General features: G+C 38.0%; 2 protein-coding genes across 7 annotated transcripts in view; one reads left to right on the top strand and one right to left on the bottom strand.

The window, feature by feature from the left end:
* LOC311043212 (alpha-1-antitrypsin-like protein CM55-ST) overlaps positions 1-13,365 on the bottom strand; it is a gene marked incomplete at its 3' end in the record, with an annotated part of 67,824 nt that overhangs the window by 34,011 nt on the left and 20,448 nt on the right. The window lies entirely within an intron of this gene.
* The window catches only part of LOC311044397 (H-2 class II histocompatibility antigen, E-S beta chain-like), a 41,394-nt gene that overhangs the window by 9,114 nt on the left and 18,915 nt on the right, over positions 1-13,365 (top strand). For 2 of the 6 annotated variants that reach the window (XR_014600682.1, XM_084055941.1), the window contains exons 4-6: positions 12,194-12,466; positions 12,787-13,003; positions 13,289-13,356. The exons of 2 other annotated variants lie outside the window; for them this stretch is intronic. Coding sequence is in view for 3 of the 4 variants with exons in the window: in XM_084055941.1 (XP_083912067.1) it covers positions 12,194-12,466; positions 12,787-13,003; positions 13,289-13,356 (558 nt within the window). In the remaining variant the exon portion in view is untranslated. Of the gene's footprint in view, positions 1-10,586; positions 10,842-12,193; positions 12,467-12,786; positions 13,004-13,288; positions 13,357-13,365 lie in introns of all 6 variants that reach the window. 2 more of the 6 variants (XM_084055940.1, XM_084055939.1) reach the window with 2 other exon arrangements.

Genomic DNA, 13,365 nt, shown 5'->3' with positions numbered 1-13,365 from the left:
CATTAAAACATCCTAAAAAAGTAACCATTCTAATAAGAAGGTCCTGGTATCTTGTCTAGATGAGGTACATCATCTTTGTTTACTAATGGCTGCAGGTACAAATACATTAAAAAAAGTGATTTACTTATATAAACGCTGCATTGATATCAATGGTAATGGTCTAGTGGTTAGAGTGTCTGCCCAAGATTGAGAGGTTGGAGTTCAATCCCCGGCCGGGTCATTCTAAAGACTATCAAAGTGACCCAATGCCTCCCTGCTTGGCACTCAGCATCAAGGGTTGGGTTGGATGTTCAAAAAATTGCAAAACAAATCTTGATTTTTCAAAAATATCAGATCTGCTATTTTTGAATAGTCTAAGTATAAAATAATAGTTATAGCTCAAATCTAAAATGACACAGATGATTCCATGTCAGAGTCAGTGAAGAACAAGGTGTTTTAATCTACTGTAATAATATCATTAATATAATATAATATAATGTAATAAAATATTTGTATTGTCAGATGACTCCATGTCAGAGTCAGTGAAGAACAAGGTGGCCATGGGAGCATCAGGTCTGGTTCTGGGTCTGGTCTTGTTCCTGTCTGGATTCATCTACTTCCAGTGGAAGAAACGAGGTGATTAGCATGTTTAATTAACGTGTTTCATTAACATGTTTCATTAATTATTATACTACCAGTGGAGGAAACAAGGTGATTAGCATGCTTAATTAACATGTTTCATTAATTAATATAGCCTACTACCAGTGGAAGAAATTAGGTCAGATCAACAGAGGATCACATGACACAGAAATGCAAACAAACAAACAAACAAACAAACATGTAAAGCCACAACCTAAACTGGTTAATATTGGTTTGGAACCTTAACCGGTTTAGGCCAGTTTAGACAACCTAGTTAGAGGTCAAAGTGTGTTCTATGTTGTCACATGTGACCCTGATGTCTGAACCCTAATGTTGTTGTGTTGTTGTGTTATTGTGTTTTGTGTACATTTATGCATTCTATGGAGAAATACACACAATACAGTACATATGATTTATTTGTGTGTCTGTTTTAACTGTCTCTCTTCTTCTTCTATTAGGTCGTATTCTGGTGCCGACAACCAATGACGATCTTTAGACTCCTCCCACACACCCAGGTTCACTTCCTCTTTCTTTTTACTAAACTGTTTTACATATACATTGATACAGTTTTAATGCATAAAAGTGTATAAAACTAAAAAACATACAAAAATGCCGTGCTTGTGCAGTGAAACAAGTAGCTTGGTAAGCCATCCCGGTCGTGTGAATTCACATTATCATTAATTTCATTAATTCATTTTTTATAATAATCTAATAATCACTGTAAAGTTGGCCGAATCGTCAAGGCTCCAAGAATCGACAAAGTCCAAGAACGTAGATTTTTGGTATTTTATTTACCTCCAAAACTAGGAATCAGCCCCATGCAGGAGTGTAACAGTAAATAATACTACTTCAAAAATAAATACTGGCCACAAATACACTTTCAAAAACAGAAAGTAAGAAATAAACACTTGATAACTAAACTAAGACAAAACAAACAAACCAAGAACTAAAGATACTGAAACAGTTAATGCCTTTTGACTCAAGGCCATGGCAGCTCTCCCCTGGAGTTGTCTCCTTAACAGCTACCAGTAAACTGAGCATTTCACTCTGTGCTTCCTCCTCTCTACATGTCCAGCCTCCCTTATATACCAGGTAAGACCCCGCCCACAATTAGTAACTGGCATCATCATCAACTCAACCAAAGCAAAGCATGGCCCATGAGTTAGACTACGCAATTACAGATGTTCCGAGCAAACTTGAAATGCATTTATAGGCATCAAATAATTCACAAAACAACGACCATAGAATTAGACAATACAGAACATATAGAATAGCCTGCACCACTGGGTGCTGAACAGACACACCTCCCAGACAGCTTGATGACAGTCCATTATTAGAAGCAGCTGTGCAGTGTGTGCTTGTTATGTCCAGTTTTACACTGTGGAAGTGTTATATATAGTCTTATATATATAAGCCCTATAGTCTTAGTGTCTATAGGGCACGGGTTGCCCCGTGACAATCACATTTAATAATCAAATGATTTGTTGTATCAAACAACACTGATGAGAATGTGATCAGATGGGGGGGGGGGGGTCCTCTTGGTGAACTGTGTAGTTTGGACCATTCATCATCAATCAAATATAAACATGTTTTACATGATGCAGGAGTTTAGATCCCATAGCCTGAGAGGATGTTCAGGTGATTCAGTCAGGAAATGAAGTGCCTGTGATTCAGTTCAGTGAAGAGACGACACAATGCAGCCAAACTCTGAACCAATCATTTGAACACAACATTTCAGTGAACTGTATCCAATGATTCAGTACATCAGTACACAGAAAACACTGATCATTCCATCACTAGCAGGATCAAAGACCTTGTGGTCCAAAGGAGAGTGTTCTAACAACTGTGCTGCCCTTCCTACTAAGATAGACTATTGACAAAGTATTGGTTAAATGTTGTTTGAATGGACTGAGTTGTTTCTACTTTGATGGTTACTGTAGTTGCAAGGAGGGTGCTGGGAGGTTAGGTTTTTAAGTAGTTTACTAATAACTTGTTCATGATCTATTAACTACTTATAGCATAGTTTTATAAATAATCATTAAATCATTAACCTCGAACAAATATTATAAGTTATAAATAACACATTAACTAATAGTTTGGGAATGATGAATTTACTATTATAAGGGAAGGTTATTCTAAAGTGTTATCATGTTCACACAGTTAATACATTCTGATTTTTATTGGTTTATTGTCTTTTCACAGAACACCTGGGTGTGTTTTCAAAGAAGCAGAGAGTCATCGCTGCCCCTAGTGGAGAGAGGAGTAAATACATGTGTGTCCATTCAGCTTTTAAATACTCATAACAGCAGCACAATGATGACATCATCAACCTTTTTCACAAATGTGTCCTTTATACAATTAAAAATGCTAATTAACTAGCCTTTGAGAATTAGAATTTGGACTCTGTCTTTTCCCAGTGTTTCGACCAGTTCGACGTGGTTTTGAGGTGAGGTTATGGTTAAGGTTAGGTTTATAAACATTATCGTAATATTTCTGTCCTACACTATATTGAAACATTAAATAAATGATCACACACACAATCAGAGTTCTTCATAACATTAATATTAATATCCATCTGAATGGAAGTCAGTCAGCCATGTTTGGTTTGGTTTGGTTTGGTTTTATTATTTTATAATTGACCATAAGTCATTTATTATGTAATCATTTATAATGTGTGATAATTCATGTGTTAAGATCATTATGACATCACTGTTTCCCTGTGATGGGTGGACCTGGACCCTCTAGGGTGGTCTGGGGTGATGGGTCCACCCAAATTAGACAACGGTGGGCCACCACAGTCTATGAAATGTATAGGAAACACTGATGACATGTGTTACGGCCCTGTGTGGCCTCATATTGTGTGTTTTTTAACCCTCTGAGTGTTCTCAGTGCCCCATTTGGTAATTGGAGGGTGGAGTGGAGATTGGAGGAGTGGCGTGGTGTCTGGAGACACACCTGGGCTTCATCCTCAATCAGCTCAGCCAGTATAAAAGCCTGGGAGAAGCTCCTCTTCAGTCTATAACTCACTGTCACCTCCATGTGCTGAACCCTTTCTTTTAGTTACTTGGTGTTTACTACTGTAGGTCTATATTGTGTGCCATACCTTTTTCTGTTTAGTGTGTAAAGGTAACTTTAATGATGTGTGTTTAAAGTACAGACACTTATTAGATAGGAAACTTCACTTCACTATGTTCCAAACCTTCACCTGAGTGTACTAGAGAAGGGAAGCGTGGTAGTGTTGTGCCGCCATTTGTTTTGTTCCCCATTTTGAGCCTGTTTTGTTTAGTTAGGGAGCCTAGACTAGTGGTTCTCAAACTTTTTCATGGCAAGGACCCCCAAAATGATATGTATTTGGCCGCGGACCCCCATCTCGAAATATTTTGTTCCAGAGACCCCCCAGAAGCCAAAATGTGTGTTAAAAATGTTAGCTTTAAAAATATATATTATTCAAAGATGTTCACTCATTTTCATGTTTTTTCAAAAATGGCAGATCTACAAGCTCATAGTGGCAATCAGTGCCGCCATATGAGCTTATGAGGTTGTTTTGAGATGTGTCAATGTTTCAAGCTATTTAATGCAGTCAGATTGTTTTGTGTACATGGTATGTAGTTGTGTGTTTTACACCCACTGTCTTTATATAATTATAATATTGGCCCTTTGAACTCTTATTTGATGCCATGTCTGAGCATAGTGAACTAATGTGTGCTCTTTTAATGTGCAGTGAAACGACTAACCTATGAGTTAATTACTCCCTTGTTGTGTGCTGTGGCTTATCTGCTCTTGACAATGCTTGGAGAGATGTGTTCTATTGACCAGTTGTATTGCAGTGGCATAATCTGTATTTCATTTAATGTGAATACAATGTCAACTTTTGCAACATCATGGTGTCATTGCTGAGCCTCAAAGCTCTGTTAAATGAACCTCCTTTTAATGTTAAGCCTTAATTGGCTTGTTGGTTTAAATCCAACTGGTGTAGTCAGTAGTATTTATGTTTTTAGTAACCCCTATTTCGGCCAGGGTGGTTACATATGGATTTAATTACCTCAAAGGACTTTCCCCCTATACCACTTTCTATTCATTTACAAAGTAAACCCTCATGCCAGACTGAGTCCAAAGCTTTCTGGAAATCGACAAAGCATGCATGAATCGTTCCTCTGTGTGTGTGTGTGTGTGTGTGTGTGTGTGTGTGTGTGTGTGTGCAATGTGGTCCGCTGTTCTATAGTTTGGGAGGAATGCAAACTGACTTTTGCTTAAGACATTGTGCTCGGTGAGTTCTGTAGTTGTTGGGCTTAAATGTGTCTCCGTTCTTGAAAATGGGTGTGATCAACCCTTCTCCCAGCTTTCAGGGAAATGACCCACACTTAGTACCAAGGTGAATATCTTTAGGATGGACAATTTGCATTTCAAGTTCTTCCCTATTTTGCCCACCTGAGCATGCAAGTTATTAAAGTTGAATAAAGGTATTAACTGCTACATATGAGGAAACAAAGCATCAGAGAATAAGTGCAAAATGTGAATTAATGGAGCAGCAAATTGCACACATTCAAACGTATTAATGTAGATGAGTATTATCATGAGATGATCTTATTAAGATCTTATCTTAAAGTGTACTTTATAGAACATGTCCATGAACATACAGTAGCATTCATTCATCCATTCATCTGAATGAATGTATTTATTAGAAAATAGCAACATATTTATTGATAGGCCTACAATTGAAACAGAGGCATGTTTGGAGACATGTTTGGTTTGGAAATGTGGAAAGGTATTAAAAAGCAACATGACTTCTACTTCTGATACAGCCCCACTAAAAATACCAAATATAATACAAATATTACGTTATGGTGCAAAATGGACAGTATGTGAGTTAAATGTTTTGTGTTTCCATCCCCCTGTTTTCATTCTTTCTATAAAGTCCCAAAATCCACCTCCTTCAAGTGTAAAACTTTATTTTCTTTTTCTTTTTTTTTTGCACAATATAACTATTTTTTCAAATTTGTATGCGTTACTATTCAGGGATTTATGCGCAAAATCCAAAATGTGCTTAAAAACTGGTTGATGACAACACAACACAACACAACGCAACACAACACAACGCAACACAACACAACTTTCCGTCCAAGTCACAGTATAGTTCAGCCTGTCAATCACTGGGACACAGTGTAGTTCAGCCTGTCAATCACTGGGACAGAGCACATGCAGTGAATCACATCAAAGGCAGAGACACAGCTGCCTGAAAAAAGAGAATTTCCAATTTTCAGTACTTTAACTTCTACTCCACTACATCTCAGAGGCAAATATTGTACTTTTACTCCACTACAATTATTTGATAACTTCAGTTACCTTTCACATGTAAATGATTATATTATAAAATTATACATTAACCACTTTAGCCCTATTTTATAGGCTATTTGAGAATAGCCGATCTACAAGCTCACAAGGCGTCGCATCGCAAGCTAGATCTGCTATTTTCAAATATTTTTGTACTTTTACTTTTGGTACTTTTTTTATGTCAATACTTTTGTACTTTTATTCAAGTCAATTTTGTATTCTGGACTTTTACTTGTAACAGAATATTTCTATATTGCAGTATTGGTACTTTTACTTAAGTAAAGAATTTGAGTACTTTTTCCACCACTGCAAATCAGTGGGTTTATGTCATTATTGTAAAGCTGTGGGCCGTGGACCACAATCTGAAAAAAAAATGTTCCAGGGACCCCCCAGAAGCAAAGATTTGAGTTAAAAATGTATGTATTTAAATATTTGCACGTATTTTCATGATTTATTTTAAAAGAAAATAGCAGGACTCCAAGCTCATAGTGCGGCACTCGGTGCCGCACTATGAGCTTGGAGTCCTGCTATTTTTTGTTTTAGCTTGTAGATCTGCTATTTTTTGAATAGCCCAAAGAAATCTTAAAATGACACAGATGGCCATCTGCCTTTAGGACAGCAGAGGGCGCTCTTTGAAGCCTAAGACTGTTGATGCATACCTGCCATTCATTTGTAATGGTTTGGTATGGGTGATGGGAAGTGACAAACAGGTTTCAGGGAATGAGGATGTTTGTTGTTCCTGTTCATTTGTCTGTTAGTTATTCATTGTTCTGATGTAAAGCGTCCTTGGGTTTATGAAAGGCGCTATATAAATTCAAGCTATTATTATTATTATTATTATTATTATTATTATTATTATTATTATTATTATTATTATGTTCCAGTGCATGAAATGTCTCTCATTTCAGAGTTGGTTAATGGAGAAGTTCACATGGGGGCGGTGGTGGAAAAAATACTTAAATGTTTTACTTATGTAAAAATATCAACACTGCAATGTAGAAGTAAAAAAATATTGGAATCAAAATGTACTTAAAGTACCAAAAGTAGAACATACTCATTATGCAGAACATCCCATTTCGTTTTCAAATGTATGACATGTCTAATAATCTTTTGAAAATAGCAGATCTACAATCTCAAGCTTCAAATGGCCGAAATGTGTATAGGGCTGAAGTGGTTTATGCATGTTTTGTAATTATAAGCTAAAAGGTAGTAACTGAATTTGTAATGCGGCTTGGATTGATGTTTAATGAACATGAACAGCATTTTACCAGCACGCACGCACGCGTGCACACACACACACACACACACACACACACTTATCAATTATTAAAAGTAAATGAATAGACTAAATAGACTTTTACTGCACAGCCTTCCAATCCAATGGTCTCTGAGTTGTGTCCATATGAAGTGTTAAACACTGTGTAACACTGCTGTAGAACCATATGTGTGACATTCAGTTTATTTGGTGAGACTATTCTCTTACCAGACCTGAACAGTGTTTGTGTAAAGTTTGGTGTGGATTGGAACCCCCCACCCGTTGCCCTCCAACAGCAACTACATGAGAAACATTATTTATTTTATTCATATTTTAAATAATCTGTAATCGCTTCAATCTGAAGTGATGAACTTTAACCTTTAGCCTCCCATCATGTCTCATCTGAAAGCTTTTAATTAATTACAACATTTTACTTTCTTTCTTTCTTGTGTTTCTCTTCAACAGAATCAGAATCATCTTTATTGTCACATCACAGGTTAAAGGTGTAAAGAAGTGGGTGAAATTATTTTTTGTGAAGCTCCATCGTTTTAGTTATTTTCAGAAAGAGAAAGAATGTGGGGGGGGGGGGGGGCAAGGAGAGAATAAAAGATGAACTAGAAAAAGTGCTCCTCGGAGCACAGGTCTCCACCAGGTCAGGTAGGTTATTGTGGCCTCTTGGTGGCGCTATAATAGGCCAATGTTTAAAGGGTGCCATTTGTTCTTGGGCCTTGCACGGCAATCGGACACTGACTGCATTCATGGTTTGAGGCATTTTATGCAATTTTCTTTTTTGCTAAATTAGACCTGCTGGTGGCGCTATAACAGGCCAATGTTAAAATGGTGGCATTAGTTCCCAACATTGTGTGAATGTGCGTGCAAAGTTTGACCGCAATCGGACGGTGCGTTCATGACTTGCGGAATTTTGTTCAAAACAAGCCACTACAGCAAACTTTAGATGTCAATCTTAGCCAATGAAATTTGGATGAAATTGGAAGGAGTATTATTAAAAAATGTGTTTTACACAAGTCGGCCTCCTGGTGGCGCTATAAAAGGCAGATGTGAAAAATGCAGGGCAAAGGTTTTTCCTTAACCTCTAGGGAGTGCGCATATAAAGTTTTACACAGATCGGTGCAGCTATAGGTAAAAACATGAATTGGCCTGTTATAGCGCCACCATGAGGCTGATTTGAAAAATTTCAAGTAGCATTTATTCCTCGGCATAGTGGAAATATGCGTGCAAAGTTTCATGGAAATTGCATGCTGTGTTCATGATTTGAGGCATTTTGTTCAAAACGAAGCAATCCTACAAACTTTGGAAGCCATTTTGAGCCAATCAGGATGGAATATGAAAAATCTGAAAGACCAGTTTTGTTTAATGACTGTAAAGGTACTGTGTACCGATTTGCGATATAAAAGGCCCATGTGAAAAATGTGGCCCAGAAGTTCAGAATTGGCATCCAGGGAGTGTGTGTGCACAGTTTCGCTGCGATCAAGCCAACGGTGGCGGAGATTAGCTGGTCACAGACGGGGACACAGACACACAGACACAGACACACACACACACACACACACACACACACACACACACACACACACACACACACACACACACACACACACACACACACACACACACACACACACACACACACACACACACACACACACACACACACACACACACACACACACACACACACGGACGGGGACACAGACACACAGACACAGACACACACACACACACACACACACACACACACACACACACACACACACACACACACACACACACACACACACACACACACACACACACACACACACACACACACACACACACACACACACACACACACACACACACGGATGGACGGACAAACGCGGACGGATGGACGGACAAACGGACGGAGGGTAAAACATACTCTCTCGCCATGCCTTTCGGCCTAGCGGAGACAATTAAACAAAGATATTTACATACTCTATGTGCATGATGAGACATAAGGTGCATAAGGTACAGTATGTACATGAGGAGAGAAGGTGCAGGTACAGTAAGCACGTGATGTTAGACATAAGTTGCATAAGGTACAGTATGTACATGAGGAGACATAAGGTGCATAAGGTACAGTATGTACATGAGGAGACTTAAGGTGCATAAGGTACAGTATGTACATGAGGAGACTTAAGGTGCATAAGGTACAGTATGTACATGAGGAGACTTAAGGTGCATAAGGTACAGTATGTACATGAGGAGACATAAGGTGCATAAGCAGCAGCTATATACCATACATTATTATGTGCAATAATCACGACTGTCGTCTTCCAGAAACAGATGATGTAACATCATATCTTTAATCTGATTGGCTGATTCTTCTGAACTAAAGAACGAGTCCTCCTTCATTCTCTTTCAGACTCCAGAACTTCTCTTTCAGTAAACATCTGTTTATTCTGATCTGTTTTTTATTCTGATCTGTTTATTCTGATCTGTTTATTCTGATCTGTTTATTCTCATCTGTTAAATTCAATTCAGTGATGATGAAGATTACAGCCACCCTCCTCATCCTCTCCTCTGTACTTCATGTCAAAGCGATCCCAGGAAGTAAGTACATTATATTTATGTTATTATATAATATACACATCTATATCTACTGTTATTATATAAAACCAAATATGAACAATGCACAATACAAACAAATGATATGCGCACAAACACGCGCGCGTACACACGCACGCACGCACGCACGCACGCACGCACGCACGCACGCACGCACGCACGCACGCACGCACGCACGCACACACACACACACACACACACACACACACACACACACACACACATACACACACACACACACTCCTTTTACTACCTGTATATACAATATTGAATCTTGAATGTTGGTCCAAATACATAAACATTAAAACAGATGTTAGGAACTGTTGTTGTGACATCATGAAATATGGAGAATATAATATAATACATCATGAAAATGAGGGTTTTGTGCAGAGGGAGGAGGAGGGGCCTATTATAGAACCCTGGGGATTCCAGAAACCTCACATCTCCATATTTCATCATATAAGAGTGTTGCACACATATGGTTGTACATTTTAATTTTAGAAATCTGACTGATTTGATACCTGTTTTTTTTTTACATCATGAAATATATTTTTCCTTATTAATTACTTTCATAGTAAAGATACATAAATACATACAATTATTTGAATCTGTTTCAGTGTGAATAAAACGTTTGACAGGAAGCTACTTTTAATATCCAACCTTTCACTTCATATAAGAACCAAACATGATTGTTTAACATGATGAGTATGTGTGATTGTCACTGTGAAGAAGTTTGTTGTTGAATTTAATGTCATCTTTGTTTTATTTCCAGTGTTCCATGAGGAGATTAAAGTTGTTGGCTGTTCAGACACAGTTAAAGACTCATATAAAGAGGTGATGTTTGCACTGGATGGTGAAGTGATGGTGTACGCAGACTACAACAAAGGGAAGGCGGTGGAGCCTCAGCCTCCGTTTGTAGATCATATCACCTGGCCAGGAGCTTATGATCTAGCTTTGGGTGATCAGAAGTTCTGCAAACACAACCTGGACACCATTCGGACTGCCTTGAAGAAACCACCAGTGAAAGGTACATGAATACTATTAACACAATAGTTATTAACTAAAACGGTTGAATATACACACACACACACACACAAGTGAGTGATATTTTTTTGGTTAAAAAAAAAAGTTTGTTATTGTTAAAAGGTTAAAGCACTATATTGTGATAGTAATCATTGCTATAGAGTGTTTGTTCAGTAACAGGAGTCTCCTCGTCTCTCCAGCTCTTTAATAAACAGAAAATACATTTTCAGGTAGGTGACAAAATCTCAGCCAATCAGGAGAGAGTTCCCATTTATCAGCTTCATGTTTATGGTGTTCCAGTTACAAATTTGTATCTGCTCATTTCTTAGTGTCATCACTTCCAATTTCACTCGTTTAATCTTTATCTTGACTGAGTTCTCTATCCTGATTGGATGAAATTGGAAATGACCTGAAACTGAACTTAAAATGCTTTTCTGTTTAATAAAGAGGTGGAGAGACATGGAGAATCCTGTTACTGCACAAACACTATATCAATGAGTACTATCAGAATATAGAGCTATTTAACACTTATTTTAACGAAAGAAAATCACTTACCCTACCTTTAATTAGAGGCTTTGTAATTAATTAATCAAAATTAATCGCATTTTAATCGCATATCAACGTTTTACCTGAGAACAGTGAGAAGGATTTTTTTCAAATGGATATTGGTATACGTATACGTAACTGTACATGTACTCAAGTACTATACTTAAGTACAAGTCTGAGGTATTTGTACTTTACTCAAGTATTTCCAATTTCTAATACTTTTACTTCTACTCCACTACATCTCAGAGTCAAATATTGTACTTTTACTCCACTACAATTATTTGAAAACTTTAGTTACTAGTTACTTTTTAGATTTTGATTATTATTAAAAAACATACAGTAACCACTTCAGCCATTTGAAAATAGCCGATCTACAAGCGTGATGCATTGTGAGCTTGTAGATCTGCTATTTTCAAAAGATTTGTATACATTTGAAAACTTTAAATGGGACATTTTGTATAATGAGTACTTTTACTTTTGGTACTTGAAGTACTTTTTGATGCAAATACTTTTATACTTTTACTCAAGTATTTTGAATTCCGGACTTTCAATTAACAGAGTATTTCTGCATTGCAGTGTTGATACTTTTACTTAAGTAAAACATTTGAGTAGTTTTTCCACCACTGAGGCTGGTAGTGTGTTGTTAATGTTGTTTTGTGGTCGTTTAATTTATCAATTAAAGAAAACACAATGCGTCATGGTGCGACCCGCACCCCACCGCTGGGGGCGTTAGAATAGTGTTGATATTATACAGATGATAATAAAACTGAACATTAATGACATTTTTAATTGTCTATTGTCTATTTCCAGATGGATATGTGCTCTATGTGGCTTACCGCTGTGTGTTTAACTTCAGTGAGCTGAAGGACATACAGTACATAATGTCATATCATTTTGATGGTGATGAGATCCTCAGGTGGGACAGTAGAGTAGATCAGTATGTTGGATACACTGAGTTTGGTGTGAAGAACGCAGAGCGCTTCAATAAAGATCCTACAAGACTGGCTGGGATGAGAGCAGAACGAGAGGCATTCTGCAAACCCAACATTGAGAACTACTACCCCCGTGTTCTGAACAAGAGAGGTGAGCTGATCTCAGAGCAGCACTCAACACTCATCACCTCATAAACTATAACATGAAATCACATGATTCTATTCAGAGATGATTAATGGTGTTAATATTGATCATATAACAATCATTACATATTTATTTATCTGCTGAGAAACATTTCAGATCCTCTTTATTTATACTTAATCCTAACAGGCTGTCACACAGTGGAAATAGCAGATCTGATAATAATAATAATAATAATAATGATAATTGTAATAATAATAAGGGTAATAATAATAAGGGTAATAAGGGTAATAATAATAATAATAATAATAATAATCTTATTTATCCAGTGGAGCCCAAAGTGAGACTGAAGTCAGTGACTCCCCCTCGTCGTGGTGAACACACTCACATGCTGAGGTGCAGCAGCTACGACTTCTATCCTAAAGTGATCCTGGTGACCTGGTGGATAGGTCAAGAACCTTTGACCTCTGGTCTCTCCTCTACCAACGAGCTGTCTGATGGAGACTGGTACTACCAGTACCACTCCTACCTGGAGTACACACCCAGGTACACACCTAACAGACACCAATACATAGAAATACACACCTAATAGACACCTTATCCAACAAGCTTGAGGTGCTGAAACACAGGGCACCAACCTTGGGGGGGCACCAAACGGCGTGGAGGATAAAAAAAAGGCGAAAAACGCAGACACCCCCCCCCCCCCCCCCCCCCGTTGACAAAACGCTCCTGGGGGGCACCGCGCTGTTGTTGTTGCTTCACATGTGTATGTGTATGTGTGTGTGTGCGTGCGTGCGTGCGTGCGTGCGTGCGTGCGTGTGTGTGTTACAGATCAGGAGAGAAGATCACATGCATGGTGGAACATCCCAGCCTGACCGCGCCTATCAAGATGGACTGGGGTCAGTTAC

This window comes from Gymnoscopelus microlampas (assembly GCF_963454915.1).
Source record: "Gymnoscopelus microlampas genome assembly, chromosome: 4".
Lineage (NCBI taxonomy): Eukaryota > Metazoa > Chordata > Actinopteri > Myctophiformes > Myctophidae > Gymnoscopelus > Gymnoscopelus microlampas.
The sequence above is the reverse complement of the archived record's forward strand: the minus strand, read 5'-3'. Positions and strand labels throughout refer to the sequence as shown.